We start from the raw sequence: 21,124 nt of genomic DNA, 5'->3' as shown, positions 1-21,124 counted from the left end.
CCTTACCAGGCAGAGAAAAGAGCCTGGGGAGGAGATTTAACTTCTGGACAAAACAGTTCTTTGTTTGGACAGCGATGGGAGCGACCCATCTTGAGGGCTGCAGGTCCTAGAAGGAATGTGACCGGGTCCAACTGTACTACAGGGAGAGAGCACTGAGCCCGCAGCAACCAATCCCAGTTTATTCCCCTATATAATGTCTCTTTATTAAAATACAATACTTTTTAATATCTACTGTACAGCATCAAGAGCAGCACATAGAGCAAATGTCCCACGTGGGAACTGTCTGGGAACATTTGCCGTAGACCATTCAACAACAGCAGCAATAATCACACTACCAATGTCTTTAAAGCCAACAGTCCCCACCTAGAGAGCTGGGCGTCTCACCCTCTAACAGGCTGCAATTAATCGGGTTAGCTGCTTAATACACAATAGCCCAGTGTTTGCAGCTGAGCTCCACCAAGCCATGTCCCCTTTTGTTATCTTTCTTAATCCATATCCCTTCCTGTGATGCTGCTAGGCAGTTATTACCCAATAACAAAGAGGTAGGGTTATGCCCCCGCTGCTTTGAGACCCCCCAAGCTCACTTATTCCAGCTCCATCCACTGAGGGGTGAACTCCTGAAGCAAACAGCAAACATTGCCTACCAGACCAGGACTGAGGGGAAGACAGAGGAAAAAAACAGCAGGCTATTATGTCTCTGGAGGGAGCAGTTCATCACCACCACAGATTTAAGCCCTCAGGAAGGAAAAAAGCCTGAATTCTAACCAGTAAAGTTGAAAATACCACCGGCTGTAATCTCCTGACAGCTCAGTTGGGTCAGCCTACTTCTGTACCAAGAGACCTGGGAACAGGCTCCACAGCCAGCAAAGGGCTTGGGCTACCAACTCCACACTTTCCCAAGGCTGAAAGTTGGGAGGGACCTGAAAAGGAGGAAGGAGGAAGTTCCAGTTTGGGGCAGGAATCTTCCCCATCACAAGGAGACAATTCACACTGCTGACACACTCACCTGGTCACCCAGCCTCAGCCCTCTGCGTGCTCTTGGTGACACTGCTCAAGAATTGAGTGAACCAACAAAGCTTTGTCCCTAACTAAGACCCAAGCTTCACCCTAAGCATCATTACCAGAATTGAAAGCAGATTTTCCTGACCAGCCCTCGGTGCAGAGCAGGCTGGTTCCTTCTACACCTGTGCTCCAATTGCTGAGGTCTCCCCCAGGGCAGCTCAGGCAGAAGGAAAGGGCTGGCAAAAGCTTTTACTGTTGGAAACGTGACGAGAGCTTGGTGAAGGCAAACAAATACACACTGGCCAAGTCCAAAGGAAAGCAAGACCTTTAAGAACCAATAAGGTCAGCAGTTCAAGCTCTGAGTACCACACTAAACTCAACCACCTTACATGAGGCGGTAGTTGGGTTTGGAGCCAGTGTTCGAGCTGTTACTCTTCTCAAGACTGCCAGCAGCTCCACACCTCTGGAAGCCCTCTGCCTGCCCCAGTCCAGCTGGGGAAGCAGATCCACCCTCTGTGCTCCTATCAGTTCTGACAGGAAAAACCTTGCTGTGCAAGCCTTGTTTCCAGATGAGCTGTGTTCAACAGGCCCAAACAACAGGAGTCCATCTGTTTGGCTCTCCAGTGGTAGAGCACTTGGGCTTGCAAGCTCCTCCTTCAACCTTCTCCTCATAGAGGCTTCAGAGGTGCCTGTTCTGGCTAGTGCCTTACCACGGGATGAGAAACTGCCAGATGTAGGGCTGATCCCTGCTGCATCTCCACATTCCTCAAACTGGCCTATTTTTGCTTTCCAGCTCAGGCTCCAGTGCTTAAGACCAAATTTTTTCAGAGTGAAATTTTTCCAGTCCAAGAGGTGTAGAGAGAGACTGCTGCAGGCTGTTAGCTGATGTGCTGCCTGCGATGAGCACAGGGCTCTGGAAAGAGGCTGGTGACATTTGATTATCACTGAGATCAGGAGAGAGAGGGAAAGCAACTTTCAAAGGCAGCACTGACACTGTTACAAACGCTAGCAGAAATGACCTTCACGCACAGCAAGCCCTCCCTGCTGCCAAGAACTATCCTCTCAGCCACTGTCATCTTAATCGCCAGCACACCTGAGGCAGTGCAGCCTTACATCAGCTGCCGCTGCTGTGAAATCCAAGGGCTTTTCACTGGGCTGGGGAAAAGGGTGTAGAGCAGGCACTGTCCATAGAGCAGCTTCTATCCAGCAAAACAAACAGCTGGTTTGGCAGCTCCAGCATTTAGCACTACTGCTCAGTGCTTCACTGAAGAAGCACCTTTAGCATCATGTGGCTAAACACAATCAGAGGAAGTCAAAGGGAGGGCACAGGTTATGCTTGAACAGGTACCCTCATCTGGTCCATGAGCATTCAGGCAGGACAAGTTCAAGAGACCACAAAGCACCAGACAGAGCCTTTCTTTAGGATCTAAGCTCACTAAGAGCCAACAGAAGACCAATGCAGCAGGTGATGTGAGGACATAGGAGAAGCCAGCCTGATAAATCTAAACAGCATGGGACTCATCCCAGAGTCTGCAATGAGAGCTCTTCTGGTCCCTGCATCACATGACTGCTTGATAAATCGTCTTTCCTAATAAATCTATCCCTCATTGTACACATACGGAATCCGTTGCTCTAAGTAGCCACTGAGGTGCTGTCAGGGTCATTAAATATCATTATCTGGGGCAGCTGTTCTCCAGCATACTGACGCAGGAATCAATCAGGCTAAAGCATGAATTTCTCCTACACTTCTCCAAACATTGCTTTTGTCCCTCTCCATCAAGCAATAGAAAAGAGGCAGCTCTGCATTTATGCCAAGGTTTAGCAATCCTCCTGCTGAAGGCAGCTAGCTAAAGGGCATGCAGTGGCAGAGCAGACAGGCATCAGGTTGTCACAGACAGGATGAGGTCTGACTGATGGCTGTACCAGGAAAGAGGAGGCTGAGTGACTGGAAACAGGCCAGCGTGCTGAAGAGATTAGACTTTTTTAAAAACTTCCTTTAATACCCCGTTAATGAGATAACCCCTCTCTGTGAAGGACACGGGGGCTTTCAAACCTTTCATGTGCTCAGACAATAAAGGGAAAAAAAATGGACATTTGGGATTTTCACACCATGTGAGGTCAGCATTCGTTACCTCAAGCTGTTCAGCATCTGAGACTTGAGGGCTTAAGACCTAACTTCATCTGCCTGGGTGATGACTGCTTAACCCTATCTCAGGTATTCACTGGAATAGGCACTCTGTGCTGCTGCAGTGACTGCCAGCCATTTCCAAACAGGATTACAGGCCTTCAAACTCATGGAAGAGGAATATTATCTCCCATCTGAAGTCAGGTCAAATGTGTGTGCGGTGGGAAACAGCCTGAGAATCAACTTTTCTTCCTAAGCCAGGTCAGTGATGGATATAAGCAGAACATGGTGTGCTCAGGTGGTCTGGGTTCACGAATCAGCAGAATTCTACCCTCCCAAAAGGCTACTGGTGCTGTAAAGCTGTTAGCCCTGAATATCAGTTACCCTGCCTAGGTTATGCAAACCAAGACAAGCCTCAACATAAGCCTCAACATAAGCCCCTACATAAGTAACACTCTCCCACCTCTCAGCCTTTTAGGTCTGTGTACACATACAAGCCAGATATAAGGCAGCTGGATCTTTGGATGACAACAGAGCCAACACTGACATCTTATTTCCCTTCGGGGAATTCTCTGTCTACTCAGAAGTGCTTGGCACTAAGATTTTGGATTGAGCTAACGAGAATGGGGCTTCCCAAAGACAACATATGTTGGTTTAGCGTTTTTTAGACAAGCAAACATGATGAAACTAAGGTCAGAAATTCTTACAGTACTTTTTATTCTCAGATCAGAACTATGGCTGTTGAAAATCTGTTGCATGCTTCATTGCTGGAACAGTAACTAGTGGTTACCATGCTTAGGCCAGACACAGGAGATTCTTCCAAATCCCCTCTACCTCTCACTTAAACCAAGTTAAAACTTAATGTACCAGATTGTGTCTGATTGAGAATATTTTGTTTCAATCAGAATTTTCATCCTAGAACAAAATTCCTTTGTTTTATGGGGATATCAGGCCTGGACAGCCTTCCTCAAAGAGTTTGTTTTGACAAGCACTTGCTTCCAAACAGACATATCTTGCCAAAAAGATGCATCAGTAGCATGACTCAGGTTCCACCTACAGTGAAGGGAGGGGGGGGGGGGGGCTGCCAATGCCAAGACTCACCTATCCATCTCATCAGAGACGTCATGATCTGAAGATACTTGGTCTTCTGCACATTGAAGAAGGTGAAAGGACCCAAGAGAAGAGTGAATGCTGCCTGGAAGGACAACAAAAAACATGCACTGGTTAAAAAACAAAAATTTCAGTAGTAAGATGAATTATCAGTAAAGCAAAGCTTGCCTTGAAAGTTCACCTCCAGACACGTCCGTCACAGAGCTTTCTTTGTTGCTTAATTTTACAGCTAGGTTGGCTGCAATACAAGGGGTCAAGCAAGCTGCTCGGTATCAGAGAACATGCCTCAGGCAGAAGTAGAACATAGGATCCTCTTGGCTCTCAGCTGCCTGCTATCACTGCTGCAGCATGTCTTTACTGACACGTTTCAGTACAAGCTCTCAGTGCAGTTTTATGGAACGTTAAATATTAAATGGTGGCCTCTTTGTCCATGTACATGATCAGTTTAGGTCTGGAGAGAAGTAGCTGCGACCAGTCTGCTTGCATTAACACAGACAGCTAGCTTTGAGGTGTCTGAGGCTGAACAACAATGGAATAAAAAGGTTTTCCCTACATTACATTGCATGTTTTACAGCAGGAAGCTTATAGCTTAACAGTTAAGCTGTTGACTTGGATGCTGAAAGCGTGCATAAAGTGAAGAGAAAAAAAACAGATGGTCATAAGAACTTCATCCAATGAAATTCAGCATACTGACGAGGAATCTCTTCTGCCCTTGGATGTCTGCTGAGAGATCAGTGAGTCTCAGCAAGCTGAACTGGGGAGTAGCACAGCACCCATCTGCTGCACCTCTTTCGGCAGGGTTGTAAAATACATCCATCAGAACTGCAAACATTAAGACTGTGATATCCTGCACAAGTTTTCTTTAGCACTCTCCTGCAGCACACAACACATTCATGTTGTCAGCCCACACCTGGAGGAGCAGCACTGTGCAGCATGCAGAGCCCCACTTCATCCAGGGTAAGAAAAAGCTTTACTGCAGGAAAACAACAGACCTTGACTGAGGTGTGAACGTGAACTGAGAGAAGCCACGTGTAGGCAGGAGACAAGATGGGTGCTGCAAAAGAGATCCCTACCTGCAACCCATGGACTGGACTATCAGCTGCCACAGCTGTGAGCTAGCAATACACCGGCAGGTCCAAAAGCAGTACGTAAGCAGTATCTAGAAGGCTACAGTGCACAGTTGTGCAGTTTTGTTCAGAATTTGAAAGGGATTCTAAAGACAAATGCTCAACATTAATATTTACACATTATTCTTTTTCATGACTTCTTAAAGCAGTTCCCAACAAAAGGTGCCACCAGAAGGGAAGAGCTCAGACTCAAAAGGGCAGGCTGCAGAGCCCCCAGGTCCCTGTCGACTCCGACAGAGTCAGCAACAGAACAGAAACCAGGCTATTTTAAGACAAGTACGACCCCAAGAAACCTCTCCTGAGACTGTCTGAGAACATCTGCAAGGCAAATTGGAAACTCCTCACATCACAAGTATTCTCAGATGGCTCAAGTCAATCCAGGAGGGGGACCAGAGGAAAGCAACCCTCGGGTCTCACACGCTGCTTGGTCAAGACATTCTGACCCGGGGCCATCATTGACACTTGTGTCATTTTTTTTTTTTTTTTTTTTTTTTTTTTTTTTTTGCAAGCAAAAAAACAGAGACAAAGCATATACAGAATTCTGATTAGTGAAATAATTCAGGCTCTGAGGAGCAGGTGCTGAAATCACACTCAATACAGCATTACCGGCATGCCTGACAAGAATAGGAGCTAGAACAACCTTAACTACTGTGACACTTTCAGAAGCACATCAATCAGTTACAAGCCTTCCGTGCTCTTCCCTCCTCTTGTTCCTTTCTTTTCTAAGCAGGAACTCAAACTCCCCATTCCTTCCATCCTCTCCTGCCCTCTACTACAAACTGCCACGGCTGGTCTCAGGATAGTACACAAATTGCAAAGGACAAACTTTAGCCTGAAGAATCTATGATTCTATGACTCTAAAGGGATGCAGCTTAAGGACTGAGAGCAAACCAAAGTAGACATAAACTATTACCAGAAATTACTCTCAAGTTTGTGATGAATTTGTCTCAAACTCCACCTCTCAACATGCACACACTGCTCCAAGCCTCCTTTCCGATCATGTTATTAGCTCACGCATCAGAAGGAGCTGAAACAGAAGAGACAGAGGGAGGATGGTGATAATTAAGGAACAGGTGTCCCCAGCAAATTAGAATGCACCAGAACCAATCGGCAAAACAGCACCTCAAACCATATCAAGAATTGACAGAAGATCACTGAGCACCTAACAGCTGTGCCTTAAGCACTGAAGAAAGACTTGCACTAGAGGAGATTTGGGGCTCAACTACTGAACAGCGTAAAAAGCATTGTTAGTTGCTGGAAGAATGCGGGTCTCCCTTATACTCCAGCTACCAACAAAGTACACGGAATTCCACTCAATTTTCTGCAATTATGTTCAGCACCTCCAGAGCTCAGCATGTGTTGAACAACCAAATCCACCAAGCAGCTCTTCCAGCACTCCCTCTCCTCTGCATGCCCTATGACTCAAGGCATGGTGGAGGGGAGTGGAATGGTTGAGTTCTTCCTACATCCTTTAAGATGAGCAGTGTCTTCTCTTCCAGATCCTGGAACTGGTCCTAAGGAACCAACTGAGAAATGAGTTCAAGTGCAATAGAAATATATTATCTTTTCCACTTGATGCCTATTAGAGAACCAAGATGGGTACTCATGGACAATACGAATGATGCTGAGGCTTTGGACAAGATGACGTTGCACTGCTCTGCAGAGATTGTGCCATCCACTTTTAGGAAAGGAACACGCAGCACACACTGAACTGTTTGAGAGGACAAAGGCAAGGCAGAAGATGCCATTAAACATCAAGATTAACATCCCTTCAAAGTTGTGTACAGCTGCACGGATTCAGCACAGGTCAGGAAGAGGAACTGATTCTTCATCTATATCCAGGACATGTGGAGCAAGGGCTCAGCCCCCAGATCTCATCAAACCTCAGAAGTGTCCCAGGGCCACTTACACCCATCACTAAAAGGGTGAGAAGAGCTGCAATGCTTCCAATGATGACGTCTGATTTCTCTGCCTCGCTGTGCCAGACACCGAAATGCTCTTTCCACTTAGGAAGTTAATTACTTTCCTAACTTCTCCCCAAGGAAAAAGTAAGCTCAAATAAGCACCTCAGACTTATACCAAACTTTCTACCTGATGTTTTCTAAGCTCAAGGTTTTCCCCAGAGAAATATAATTAATGGAGTGCTTCATTAGATGCACAATTCAAACAACCTGATGCCTACACAGAAACTGCACTGGTTATTCCTGCCAAAAGTCAAGTACTCAGAGCTCTTAGATTGAAAAGCTCTCCAAACTTTTCCAGTCCACCTCTTCAGCTAGCTTAGACATCAACGAGTCTATCATTCCCTTCCTGAACTTCAGCAAATTAACCCAAGGCAGAAGGAGCACAGTCTAAGCTTCCTGTTTTCACCCATCGCTGGCAGTTACGAACGATTCCCCGATCTCTCCTCAACCTCCTCCTCCCAATGGGCAATGCCAGACAAGCAGCCAGGCCTGCTGCACGGGGTGCACAGAATGCACATACAGCAAATAAATGCAACAGATGTAGAAGTGTTTACCACCTCTTCCCTATGCTGGAAAACAGCATGGAGGCACAGCACACTAACTACAGTGTTTCTCACTCTTACCAGTGTTTTCAGCCAGAAAATTAGAAGTTGAATAGCACAAAAGAACTGCAGCTTGTCCCCCCGAGTTACACTCTGCCCTGCAGGCTACCAGGGCCATGAGCAGTACATCTCCCTGCTTGTGCCCTTAGCAAGGTCTTAAAAACCAATTCCTTCCACTGAGCCAAGGCACACAAACACAGCAGGCACCATCCCCCTCCCCAGTCCCTGTGCCTGTCAGCTCCCAGTGTTTCAAACTGAGATGCAGGCTGGGCAAATAGAGTCTTCCTGCCACAGGCAAAGCTGCCTGGGGTTTACCATTGCCTGGAATACATATTCTTAAAAGTATATGTATAGAAGTGTATCTTATGAAAGCTCCTGTGTTAAAACTTGGTTACCTAACCTTGCTTATTGGCTTATCTCAAAAGGCAAGAGTAAGACCAAGCATTAACAGGACATCTGCCTGTTGAATCAGCTCAGTCTCAGCCAAGAGGATCACCAGGAGAGCTCTCAACCACTGAGCCCGGTAAGGTAACGCCAGGAGTCTTTCAGTCTACACAAATGTGCTTTACACCAAATTCAGAGGGCTGTATTGACTCAGCAGGTTCTTTATTGACCTGAAGAGCATATCTGTCACCCCAGACCAGTACAGTTCAATAGTTCAGTGGCTTTCATCTGCTTCCCAGAAAGTGGCTTTCACACAAAAAGCCAAAGCAGCTCAGGAAGCACAATCAGCACCCCAAACTCAGCCGATTCATGCATCAGATGCAGCAGTTCAGGCACAATGGTCTGCATACATTTGCAAGAGTACCAACTAAAAACCAGTTTCTTTCACCACTGCCATCAGAACTTGCTTGTTCTCAGGCTCCACAAACTCATCTGCAAGATGAGCATCTGCACTTGGTGCTTGCTAAGCAGTGAATTAAGAACAGTAGTTACCGTTTTCTGTTGATTCAGAGCCTAGAAACTTTCAGACAGGTTCAGTAGAAGCAGGACACTTACCTGAGAAAAGCATAACAGCAAAGACCAACTTCATTAAAAGAAGCAACTACTCCTAGGGTGGGGTAAAGCATTTGAGAATTTTTGGACCAAATGTATTTAATGTATTTGAGTGGCACAAAGCTGTCATACCAAAATGAAGTGAACAGGTCTCAGGTTTGTGGCTAAGGATTGCTCAGCTTTAACACGGGGGTGACAAATGCCACAGCACTCTCTCCTTCCATGCCTCCCTTCAGGCTGAGGCCCCAGCCACCCCTTCCTTCCTATTTCTACCCAGCACTCCCCCTCATTCAGCAGAGCTCGCTCCAAATTCTCCCTTGGAGGCTCTTGCTTGTCCTTGACAGAAGTGCCAACATCTCACACAAGCTCTGCTCATCACACAGTAGTAACAACTCCACCTCTCCAGACAGCAATGCCTGCATTTCTTAAGCACTGAGAAACAGTGCTGCTAACCAAAATCAGTACAGCTAATAGTTTTACTCTTCTGGGGAACATTTAAATGGTTACTGGTTTAACTAAATGGATCGCTCTCCTTGGAAGATTTTGTCTCCTTGGTTGGAAAACTGAATGCTTCATGCAGGATTACAGGTATGGGACACCCTTGTAAAGCAACATAATGACAGATACAGGCTCTACTGAATGAGCACCTCCCAGAGGAAGGTTTGATTCAGTGCTCAGACAACGCAAGTCTCCTTGAACACAGTAGGAAGAAGCAGACATTTCATATGTGCTGTGAGCAGTGGCAATTCTGACACCCCTTCTGCTTCTGCAAGAAGTCCTTGAGCTCAGAGCTACTCCTCGACCCAGATGAGTTCTAGAAGGGACAAAACAATACAAGAAACCAGTCTGCTCTTCATACATACACAAGCAAGATGTCAGGAGAGCCCAGGGACTCTCCTCCAGACTGTCTACAGAGACATCACAGGAGGTAAAAACCACCAAACCCAACAGCTATTTTACCTGCACTGACACAGGTCACAGGTTTTATCTTTTGTTGGAAGCTAGAATCAGACTTGTTGTCTTCAGCAGTAGTTCCTTATGAATTGGTGCTCTTATTCACATCCTTGGGGAGCTTCTAGGGCTGACTTTGGACAGAACCGTTAAATCTGAAATGCCTTCCTCACTCTTACTTCACTTTGAAATAAAAAAAAGCAGAACTTTAAACCCTTAAGTTACCTGCAACTTCACCCACATTCACCCACACGCCTCTTTGTGGTGACACAACTGAAGTAGTGGCAGTCACTGTGCTACCCAGCAGCAGGCTCCAGTCACTCACACCAAGGCTCCAGCAATTTTCGGCTGAAGCCCAACAAGGGGAAGGGTCTGGAGCACAGCATCATGTTTGCCCCTTCTGCCACCTCTCCTCCCCTTTGCTCCTGTGACAAGAGGCCACATTTCTGCATGAGCTCATATCTCCACATAAGGAGCCAGATGGCACATCACTGAGGGCTGCCATCCAAGCTTTCGTTGGTAAAGCTTTACCCCTTGCAGCGGACGGTACAAATATAAATACATGAAAGGAGTCTGATTGGTCAGGATGGAGTTTTTCAGAGAGCTGAAGAAACACAAAGCTGAAGATCCACAACCTCTCAAGGCTGGAAGCTGGGGCTGTGCTGATAGGCAGCATGTTATCAGCAAATAAGTGATTATGAAGCTCTTCAAGTCGGTCAAAAAGAGAACTCAACAGCACAACAAGGATTGCTCAGAGAAGTTGAGACACAGAAGGATTTTAATTTCCAGATCCCTCCACAGAGCAATGAAGTCACCATGGAAGGAGGACTCAGCCAGCAGACATCCCACAAGCAGTATTTATGGACAAGGAAAGAAGGCTGGTTACACTCTGAGTACAGCAGACATCTGCTGCCACAGCAGCTCCAGTAATTAACGTGCCACTCCTGGGACACCTGGCAGCAGCTCACACTCATAACTCACATGGAGCACACTGCCAGCACCAGGAGTCCTCACTCACCTTTCTCCCCAGCATGCTAAGGCAGGAGCAGGTATCCCCTGAGAGCTATGCTGCTGTCAGAAGCCCTTGCCAGCAAAGGAAGTGGTATTTCACCCACCTGCAGCCACAGCACCCTGTAAGCCAGACACTACCTCCTGTGATCCCTGTGACAGTGCTCTCAGTGCTGCTTCCAAAAGGAAGACTTCCTGCAAGACACAAGAAAGCATCTGCAGCTCCAAAGCTTCTTAGCTGGGTGGAACCAAGTATGTGGCAATGCTCTTTTCTCCCTACTGACCCATGGCAGGGCTTCTAGAGCTGGCCCAGCCTTGGTAAGAGCGTTACGTTTTTCAGTCTAGAAAGAAAATCCTGGAAAACTAGTTATTCCTCCTCCTAAACTGAAAAAAGCAGACACAAAGTCATTCAGCGCAAGGATTGCAGTCCCTGGCACACCTGGGTATGTAGGATCATAGCCAGCAGCAAGCTTGCATGCACTCTCTGGGGTAGATACAATTCCATAATCATTCCTGCAAAAAGAGAAAGATGGAGGCCAGCAGCAACCCTGAGGTGACTGGCATCTAATTTTTCATCATTGCAGTATTTATGGCAACACCATTTGCAGCATCTTGTAATCACTTCAGCGCCTCCTTGACCCCTGGCTCTCCCTTACTCTGCATCTCCTAATTGCATCTGAACAAGCAGGAGGGAAGCAGCAAAGTGGATGGATGCAAGAGAGCTGAATGGCTGCTCTGCGACACTTGGAAGGACAGCAGTGGAGCTGCAGAGCCAGGGCCGGCTATACTCCCCCCCTCCCATCACCAGCTTGCTGTGACCTCTCACAGGCTACAAAACAGGCATCCTCCTCCTCCCTGACACTGGGGGAGACAGTGACTCAAGGTTACCCAATTCCCAATTTATTAGCACGGTACAAGAAATTAATGAGTTCCCACCGATGAAGTCTGAGGGCATAATCATTACTATACAGATACTGCGCCAATTCCCTGCATATTCACTGCCTCTTCTTTCAGGGTATTGGCAACTCAAACTGTGTTTGTATCTACCCCAAAAGCCCCTGGGTTAGACAGCACAGAGCCAGGGAGACATGGGCCTGCATGACACGGACGCACAGAGGGCCCTGCAAACATGTCAAGCCATGAAGCGCCAGGGTTACGGGGTGTGTGGGATCAGCAAGGACTGCTCCTGAAGGCCACTAACCCGGCTGGGCTGCCACAGCACAGTGGGTGGCTCTGTCACTCAGTCATCACCCATCACCATTCCCTCTCCCCTTGACTTTTTCCCCCCATGAACTTCCCCTTGAATTTCACAGAATTCTCCAGCTGCCTGGAGGATGCAATTTCATGGATAGCATCATCCCAATCACTGTGCATTGTCAGGCAGGAATTGCTTGGAGGAAAAGGAAATGTCCCACACTTTAACTACTCTGCAGCAGCACAAAAGCAAGAGAAAGCCACGTCGCCTGGGGCAAGCAGGCAGTCTGCTTACTGCCAGCCTCCTGCTTTGCGTGAGCTGTGCAGCATGCACCAAGCTGGTGCAACAGGCTTCAGAGATCAGATCTGCCTGAGAGTATTATACTGAGTTCAACTTACAAGATAAATCCCAGCTGCATTATTTGTATTTATAGTCCTGCTTACAGAAGCATGAGCCACGTGTGGGATTTGCTGATGTAGTCCAAAAATCCACATTTTTGGACAAGAACGTCAGTGATCTCAACCAGACATAATGTGCAATTTAGGAGGATGTTAAGAAGTTGTAGACTTATTTAGGAGCCTAAAGAGATACCATTCTGTTCAGAGCTTCTTCCCTCCGCTGCCTCTGGCAATATTTGAGTGGCAGAGCCGCAGCTCTGTAGCCCTGGCACTTTCTATCCGTATATTAAGGAATTAATGAAAATTTCAGTGGAGGAAAGATCAGGACTGCTACCTTACTTGATGAAAATGCTGATGAAGTCAGGCAGGCAGCAAGGTCGAAGCTCTGTTTAGAAACAAGACTGGTGTTAAAACACCAATCAAAATACTGGAAAACATGCTGTTGAGAAAAAGGCCTGTGTTGAACCTCACAGGGGAGCGCTCAGTCAACTGGACAGGTCTCCTCCAGCTCTGGGCTTCAGGATGCTGTCACCAAGGCAAAAAATAACACTGTGCAGGGGAAAGCATTTATAACTTACTTTCTACAGAAGTATTCCCAAACTGTCAGATCAATGAACCTCCTGGACCAGCCCAGGACAAGAATTTTAAAAGGCCCTTTTAAAACCCTTCCAACTCGTGCAGAGAGCCATGATCACAAACAGATATCGGTTCTGACACCTGCCCCATTTAGGAGAGACTGGGTTCCAATACCCAGAGAACAGCGTCAGCTTTGGCGCCTTGCTACCCAAGTGAGCTTACTCCAAAGGACAGCTTTATTTAGAAAAGAAGCAGTGTGGCCTCTCAGCCTTGCTGGGAATGTCTCTGCTGGGCAGCAAGGGCTGGAGCTCGAATGCAATAAACAGCTTTGGCAAATTCCGAACTGCAGAAGTGCACAAAAAGCAAACAGACGTCTAGAGCTACTTCTTTACCCAATTTGTTCAAAGGATTTGCTACTAAGGCTTATACCCACCATCCATCATCACATAAGCCCAATCAAGCACTGAGTGTGCAGAATGCTCCTGTATGTGGAAGCAAATTGCATGTGAGCTCACCAATGGCCTCTACCAGACACACAAGGGCTTCCCTTGGGGCTAGTAGTGCCTGCAGCACATCTGGCCAGGCACACAACCAGTGTCTGCACATAAGAAGCAGCCCAGCAGCACTCCTTCCTCCCACACAGTCCTTGCAGCCATGAAGTGAGCAGACAGCTCTGTGCAGAACACACATTTCAGTCCCCTGCACTATTGATTTTGCTGTGAAAAGAGACAAGCTAATCCTTTAAAGTTAGTTGCTTCAATCTTGCAGTTTCTCCTCCATTATACTGAAGGCTGCTCTCCTCCCCAACTCTAGCAACAGGGAGACTTGCCTTCTACCAGATGTCTCCCTTAGTCCAAATTCAATTGGTTACAAGAAAGGTAAGAAGAAGAACAGAAAATCACACTCACAGACCAGAAGCTGATCACTGGTGTCACCAATACAAGTTTATATTCCACCTTCACAACGCTATGCTCCTTTCAGCCACTCCTCCTGTCAGGCCAGGAAAAACCTCTTTCTTACAATGACCAGTTACCACCTGAAGTCCCCCCAGTATTAGGAAACACGAAGTATTTGGGAAACTCTCTGAAACAGCTGGTTTGTCTGTCACAGGCATATGATGAGTGAGCAATTGAGAGGATTTATCGACAAGCCCACAGAAGAACAGACCAGGATGAAGGAGATAGGATTTATGCCATATTAACAAGGCTGTGCGCCAATTTCAACCTCACTAGTTTCACAATAAGAATGCTGAGAATTGCCTTCCTGTCCCACACCCAGACACCATTTATTTTAAACAGAATTGGCTCCTATCCTTCCTCAAAGAAAAGTAACCAACCAACCTCCTTTTTCAGAAGCTGACTAGCTGAGAGGCATGAGAAGACTTCAATCAGCCCTTAAGACCAGGCTTGCAGCCAAGCAAAGCTGTATTTTTGAGGCATCTGTAACAAACAGTTAGGGTTACTGATATTTATGCCTAATGCAGTACTAGTTCCTCTCCTGCCACAGCAACAGCTCAAAGCTCAGGTGCCTGTACATACAGAAATGGCACAACACTCTGGATCCTTCGGAGCAGATTCCTCGCTTTCAAAGCTTTCAGAACAGGATGTATGCATAGAAGCAGAAGTCATTTTTGCACATTTGTTTCTGTTTCCATATCAGTATCATAATAAAAAACACAGTACCATAATAAAAAACATTAGAATGTTTGTGTTTGGGAATAGAACACAATAAATCTGGCAAGAAGGTCTTACTGTGAATGACTTATTGTACACTACACTGGGTAACATGCTAATAGCATCCCAGCTGCATCCTTATCCTTACTGTAAGCTGTAACACCACAGTTTAAGAGATTTGTTTAAACAAGATGATGGCTTCCCACCAGTGGGGTAAGCTTCCATCAGCCTGCCTTCCCTTCCCCTCAGCTTACTCTGGGAGCTCAAGGCATCCCTAACCTTGACTGATGTGCTGTGATATCAGCGCTCTCCGCTCCAGACATCTCACCTGCCACTGAAGCAGCTACCTTCACCACTGCTGGTTCTCAAGGGCTCTAGACAGCGAAACCTGTAAGAATAGTTATCCAGGAGACAGCAGCTGTGACCCATTTACTACTGGATGCTGCTGCAGGGCACAGCTGAGGAAGGCAGGACAGAGGAAAAGCACTTGCTGCAAAGAGAACAAGTGGAGCAAACCTGGGTGTCCTTGGAAAACGCATTCCATTTGCAGCATTGCTCCAGCTCTGCCTCTCCAACTCCCAATTGGCCAGAGATGACTTACATCAAGCACGGATGTTCGAGTATCGTCATGAGGGGTCCCTCAAAACTGCTGGGGGGTTCAGATGATAAAAATTCTGGGTAACTGTGCATGGTGCAGGAGGAGCATGCTCACATGCAGTGCGCCCAGGAAGGAGAGAACCTGAGGCTCAAAGCAAGGAGCTCCCGCCTGCAGCCGAGGAGGGCTGGGGAAGGCAGCACCATGCCTGGGCACATGGAGACAGACCTACATCAACACTTATCAGTTCAGCCTTCGCATTTGTCGATTAAGTTCTGCTGGCACCGAGCAATCGTACGTGTCCTCATCCCACCTCCTGCCCCCCTGCACGGCCTCACGTGGCTGCAGTCCGGCCCTGCTCCGGCAGCACGGCATTCTGATCAGAGCGCCAGGCTGGGGTGACATTGTCCCCTTCTGATGAGGGATGGTAAGTGCCGGCGAGCTCGCTCATTTTATTCACTGCACAAGCACGTTTCCAACTGGGATAATCTCCATTAAACCATCTGCGCTCCCATCTCCGCCCGGCCCACACCCGCTGGGCTGCCTGCGATACTGCAGCATCTGTGGACCTGTACAGGCGGATGCCGCGTCCCTTTCCCAATCAGCTACAAAACCAACAGAGACTCAGACAGAACAGATGCACTGGTAGCTCTGACACGCCACTGAGCCAGGCTACCAGGGGTACCTGTGCCAATGCCTTCTTCCCAAAAGGTATATGGCTTCCCCTGAGAATAAGCCATTTCCCTCCCATTATGGGAAGACACCACATCCAAAACTGCCAGAAAAGGAGGGCTGAGTGGAGAGTAGAGATTTCAGCTACAACGACTGCCCCAGTGCAGAAGTGCACTGCTTGCCAGGTCATGAAAGCATTTTGGATCACACTCTGAATGGCTGCTGATTCCCAGGATTAAATCTCTTATTTATTTCAGTGCCTGCTTTCTAGAAACTGCAACAGAAAGACCAGAATTCTTCTAAATGAGAGATCTGAAACTTAAACCCACTGCCCCTTCCCCTCAAGTCTACACAGAAGGCACCCCGCTGACCTTACGGAGAGGATGATAAAGAAACTGCATTGAAGCATGAATCCAGCACAGAAGACTGAATACTGCCCTTAGCACTGGCACCCAAACAGCCAAGGGACTCAGGACTTCAGCTATCCGGAGCACGACAGTGTTGAACGATCCGAAGCAGAGCTAGAAAGCCATCAATCTGCTCTAACTGTAATCAGTGCTTGCCTTCAACAAGGTCGCTGGGCCATGAGACACGTGCCTGCCTCCCATCCGACTCACCCTGCGTGCTCTGGCCCTGCCAGGCGTGGAAGTGCCCTGCAAAGCCTTCAAACCTTCCAGGACTCCTGAGGTGCAAAGGGGAGGCAAATAGCAGCAGCAAGAGATGGGTCGGGAACAAGAGATTATTTCAGTACTTCCTGCACTCACCTCCACTTATTTACTTTGCAAGCCCTTATTTTCCAAGGCAATTTACAAACAAGCAGCAAGATAACCATTTGCTCAGACAAAGGTTAATAGGGGTCTAGTGGTCTCTGAGGACTCACACTTAGGTGAGAAAATTTGGAGCAGCAATAAAGATGCTGCGCAGACAAGCCAGTCTCAGGAGAAGGCTTTAATCTGTCTAAATATTCTCATTATGTATGTTCTTCAGCTCCCATTCACAGTGATCAGAGCCGAGACCGCTTCCAGCGGCTTTTGGGGACAATAAACCATGAAATAGGATTTTTACATCAGTCATTCTTCCTCTCTCCCTGCAGTTGAAGAGTCAACGTTTAAAATATTTTGTTGTTGTTCTCGGTATTAAAAAGAAGCCAGTAACGGGAGAAAAAGAGTCAGTAGGATGCAGGCAGGACAGATCCTTGGCAGACCGGAGGCACTTGGCACAACAGAGCTATTGGCATCATTTTTGCAGAAAACCTCAAATAGACTATTTGTCCTGGTAGTCCAAAAAGGGGTTTCTGGGGGGCCGTGCACAGAGTAAGAGATACAGCACTACATCCAGAGACCTGCTTCAGAGGGAACACATTCTAGATACGATCACCCATCGTGCTCCTAAAGCTGCCTACAAACCTACATACAGTACTAAGTCAAAGCCAGAGGAGTAGAGGCAGGCATCCAGGACAGGAGGGCTGATCCAAAAACTCAAATGCTTTTTTTTGGGATCACAGGGTTCATCTATCCCCTTGCCGTGGGGGAACTTTGCCTGCAAAAACAGACTTTGTTTGTCCACTGAAACATGGAGCCAGAATTATTCTAACAAAAGAAAATGTTAAAAAGAAAGTGAAGGCCAAGAAAACAGAGCAAGTTCTCTAAAGGCCATGATTCCCACAGGGCCAAAACCAACTACGATGCTCTTGATGCATCTCAACTCCCTCACACCTGCAAGCTCTTTTCCCATACAGACAGGCAGGTTGCAGCTTCTCCTGCATGTTCAGGACTCCATTTCTATACGTAAGAAGCTTAGACAATTTGAAGAGAGTCACAGTTCCCTGTGCTGGAAAGAATAGGGAGAGAACTCTGAAGCCTTGCTTATATATCCAAGAAATATTTGTCAGACCTCTCATTTTGCTCCCATGTGAATCCATTATGGAACACTAAGACCCCAAAACCCCATACAACTCAGAGGTAATGCTGATCACCAGCAGCCTCCTGAACACAGTGATCCTGGGACAACCCCTCCCCCCAGTAATCCACCACAGCCTTATTTTCTCCCACAGGCAATCCCTCCCCACTTGTAAGGAGGAGCGCAGAAAGGCGCTGAAGCCCTCCGCTCAATTACAGGGCAGGAAGGATTAACCACTACCAAAAGACTCTGCAGATATTTATTCTCTAAATCCACACAAGGAGACAAAGAGGGAAACGTGCCTCTGAGGGCTGTGTACACAGACAGGACATCCAATGCTTCCTTTTTTTTTTGTGGGTTTCTTTTTCTTTTTTTTTTTTTAATTTTTCAGGTCTTAACAATTATCTTCATGAATTATAGACATAATATCTGAGAGACACAGGCAATAATTAATGCATGTCTGCTTTCTCTGACTAGCTCGTTCTGCTGGGTCAGGCAGAGTTATTGAGATTCAGGGAAGGAATCCTCAATCTTGTGGAAATTTTAAGGAAGCAGATCAAGACAATTTAATAAAGCAATAATATTTCTCCTAAATAATTAACTAGGCTTTGACATTCAGTAATACTCCTGAATCCCAGCTCTTACTTTTGCAATAATGCTACAACAGCACACTCAGATGTGATCTGCTGCGTGTCCAAAACGTACCAACTGCTAAATGGCTGCACACAGTCTTTGCCCCTGGCTTTCTCTGTGCACACACAGGCACCTCCATACATAGACTCCTTACTTTTTCTTCTTAAAATTCCCACTGAGACCCCTAACATTACTGTCCAAAATCCACACTAGGCATCACTTATACACCTTCTTCTCATTTTGCCCCGCTAACACTTATCTCCAGGTATATGAGTGCTCAACTTTTGCCAAACACAAGTCAAGCCATGTTTGTCATCCTTTGGGAAACCCTTGGCTTCACAGCTTCACAGTCTGTTTACATCACCTCTCAAAAAGCAGATTTTCCATCAGTGTAAACAATTTCATTCACATAAAGAATGCACTCAGGAGAGGTTAACATACTTGAGTATATTGAAAACAATTATCTCAAAACAACTACCTCAGCCAGCCACTAAAAACACCCCTTTGGCACAAACACATCACCCACTTAGGCAACATAATACTGAACATCAGTACGTAAGATCAGAAAGATTATTCTAATGATGAGCCAACTACAGCACAGCCATGTCACCCATGCTAGGGAGGTGTTTAGCTAACAAGGCCAGACTGAACTGAAAGCTTCACACTCTCTGTTACTCACATGCACATTATCTCAAGGAAAAGAACCCCATCCAGCAGAAAGAAAATTTTAAGGGAAATAAAGGTCATACCAGTTTATGAAACTCACCAGATACAGCCTGTAAGCATCAATCCTTCGAATTGGCCCCCAGCACTTGTCTGTATCATTATACTTTGTGCCATCTCCAACATTGCAAGAATGGTTGCCAATGGCACTGCTGGAAAAGAAGGAGTGAGAAACAAAAGACAGTAATTAATTCCCAGCAGATGCCTTCCCCTTCACTGCATTCATGAAAGAGGAACAGTCAGAGGCCTAAACTGTATCTTTCTCCCCTCCCTCCATGAGGGCATGCACTCTTTAATTTCTGGAATATGTAACAGAGCAAGTCACTGAATACTATGCATTTAAAGGCAAACCCCTTGATTGCCCTTCGAAACTCAGAAATAGCAAATTTCAAGCTCACATACGGGTCACCAAGGTTTTCCATTTCCAAGTCTTGAGACCAGGGGCAGCCCAGCCCAGATTCAATTCAACTACTCTCCTTCACTGGTTATTTCTTAGCAGAAAGAAATCATCTCAAGCCCAGAGCTCACTGGGTAAATGCAGCCAAGTAGTGTCACAATGATCACAGGCTTGATAAGCATCACACTTCTCAGCTCATAACCAGAGACAGAGAAGCTAAAATACTGCACAGGGAACAGCAATCAAACTAGAGAACAACAAGTCCCATATCTACAAGGTGCAGAAGTTAGCAATACTTCACATCTGAGGATTGAGGAAATCAGGTCAGGTACTTTTCAGACATCCAACAACAGCGAAACTGCAGCAGGCACTTGTATGGGGGAGCTTCACCTTCCCAACCATGAGTCCTTGAGTCGTTTGTCTACTCCAGTCCTCAGGAGGCAGAGCTGATCCCAGTCAGGCTTATCATCCCATCAAAATCAAAAACCTGCTCTCATTTCTGCTACTGCCTAACTGCACAGCAGTAAGCACACTTACCAGGTCACCTGCATGAGGGAGACCGGTACAGCCGCTGCATAGATTGCCAGGTCCCCATAGAGGTAGATAATTATGCAGAAATAGAAGAGGTTGACACCCACTGCAGGAAAAGGAAATATTTTTACTGAAATACAGTACGCAGGGATTCTTGAACTTTACACTCTAAATTAACAGCTCAGAGAACTCTTTCAAGGTCTTGAAATCACAATTTCCCTCCACAATTTAATTCTGCAGCAAGCTCCAAACAAGGGCCACGTCAGCAGCATAGGGAACTTTGTTGCAGCACAAAAACTGATGCCTCAGAGCTGAACTGTCTCATTAAGTACCCTGCCTTCACACTAAGCACTCATTTAAGGCCATCCTACAGTCACCAGCCAAGGCCAACAGGTCTCACCTAAGTCATGTGCTAGATGAAGCTGTCAACCTGGAACAGCCATGGGCAAATATCCAGCTGATGGCAACAGATTTGGTGTGAACACAGCTTGAAGAACAGATAAATGAAGAAACACACACTTTCAGTATTCCACTGATTCTAAACCCCGTGCTTGCAAACCCTCAGGACCTTCATGTTAAGGTTTTGGCCCTGCAGAGATCCAGTTCCACAGGGCTGAAGTGGAGCTGTGTTTGGAAGTTCCTTAACATCCCCATCCTGAGTCAGACTTCAAACTTGCAAAGCTTTAAAACAGCTCCTGCAGCCCCAGTGTCACAAAAAGCACTGTTCCTGCTCCCCAGTGTTTTGTTTTCTTAAGTTTGCTCTGCATTTAACTATGAGACTAAGAACATCTTGCATGGGATACACAAAACAGCCTTGCCTGGACTCAGGGAGACGTTGGCATGGAGAGCTGAAATCAGCAGCTGAAATCAGAGATGACTGATGAGCCTCTTGGATTCCTTCCTTTCAAGAGAGCCCCAAGTTTTACCACATGTTTGCCATCACATTC

The 21,124-nt window shown here is 46.6% G+C and overlaps 1 protein-coding gene across 5 annotated transcripts in view; it reads right to left on the bottom strand.

The window, feature by feature from the left end:
- TMEM104 (transmembrane protein 104) overlaps positions 1-21,124 on the bottom strand; it is a 49,207-nt gene that overhangs the window by 11,567 nt on the left and 16,516 nt on the right. For 4 of the 5 annotated variants that reach the window (XM_046902050.1, XM_015295396.4, XM_015295397.4 and 1 more), the window contains exons 7-9: positions 20,184-20,283; positions 19,293-19,401; positions 4,229-4,322 (exon numbers count right to left, since the gene is read on the bottom strand). In XM_046902050.1, coding sequence (XP_046758006.1) covers positions 4,229-4,322; positions 19,293-19,401; positions 20,184-20,283 — 303 coding nt within the window. The remainder of the gene's footprint in view (positions 1-4,228; positions 4,323-19,292; positions 19,402-20,183; positions 20,284-21,124) is intronic. The other variant, NM_001031107.2, reaches the window with a different exon arrangement.

This window comes from Gallus gallus, chromosome 18 (assembly GCF_016699485.2).
Source record: "Gallus gallus isolate bGalGal1 chromosome 18, bGalGal1.mat.broiler.GRCg7b, whole genome shotgun sequence".
Lineage (NCBI taxonomy): Eukaryota > Metazoa > Chordata > Aves > Galliformes > Phasianidae > Gallus > Gallus gallus.
This window is presented reverse-complemented; position numbering and strand designations above follow the sequence as displayed.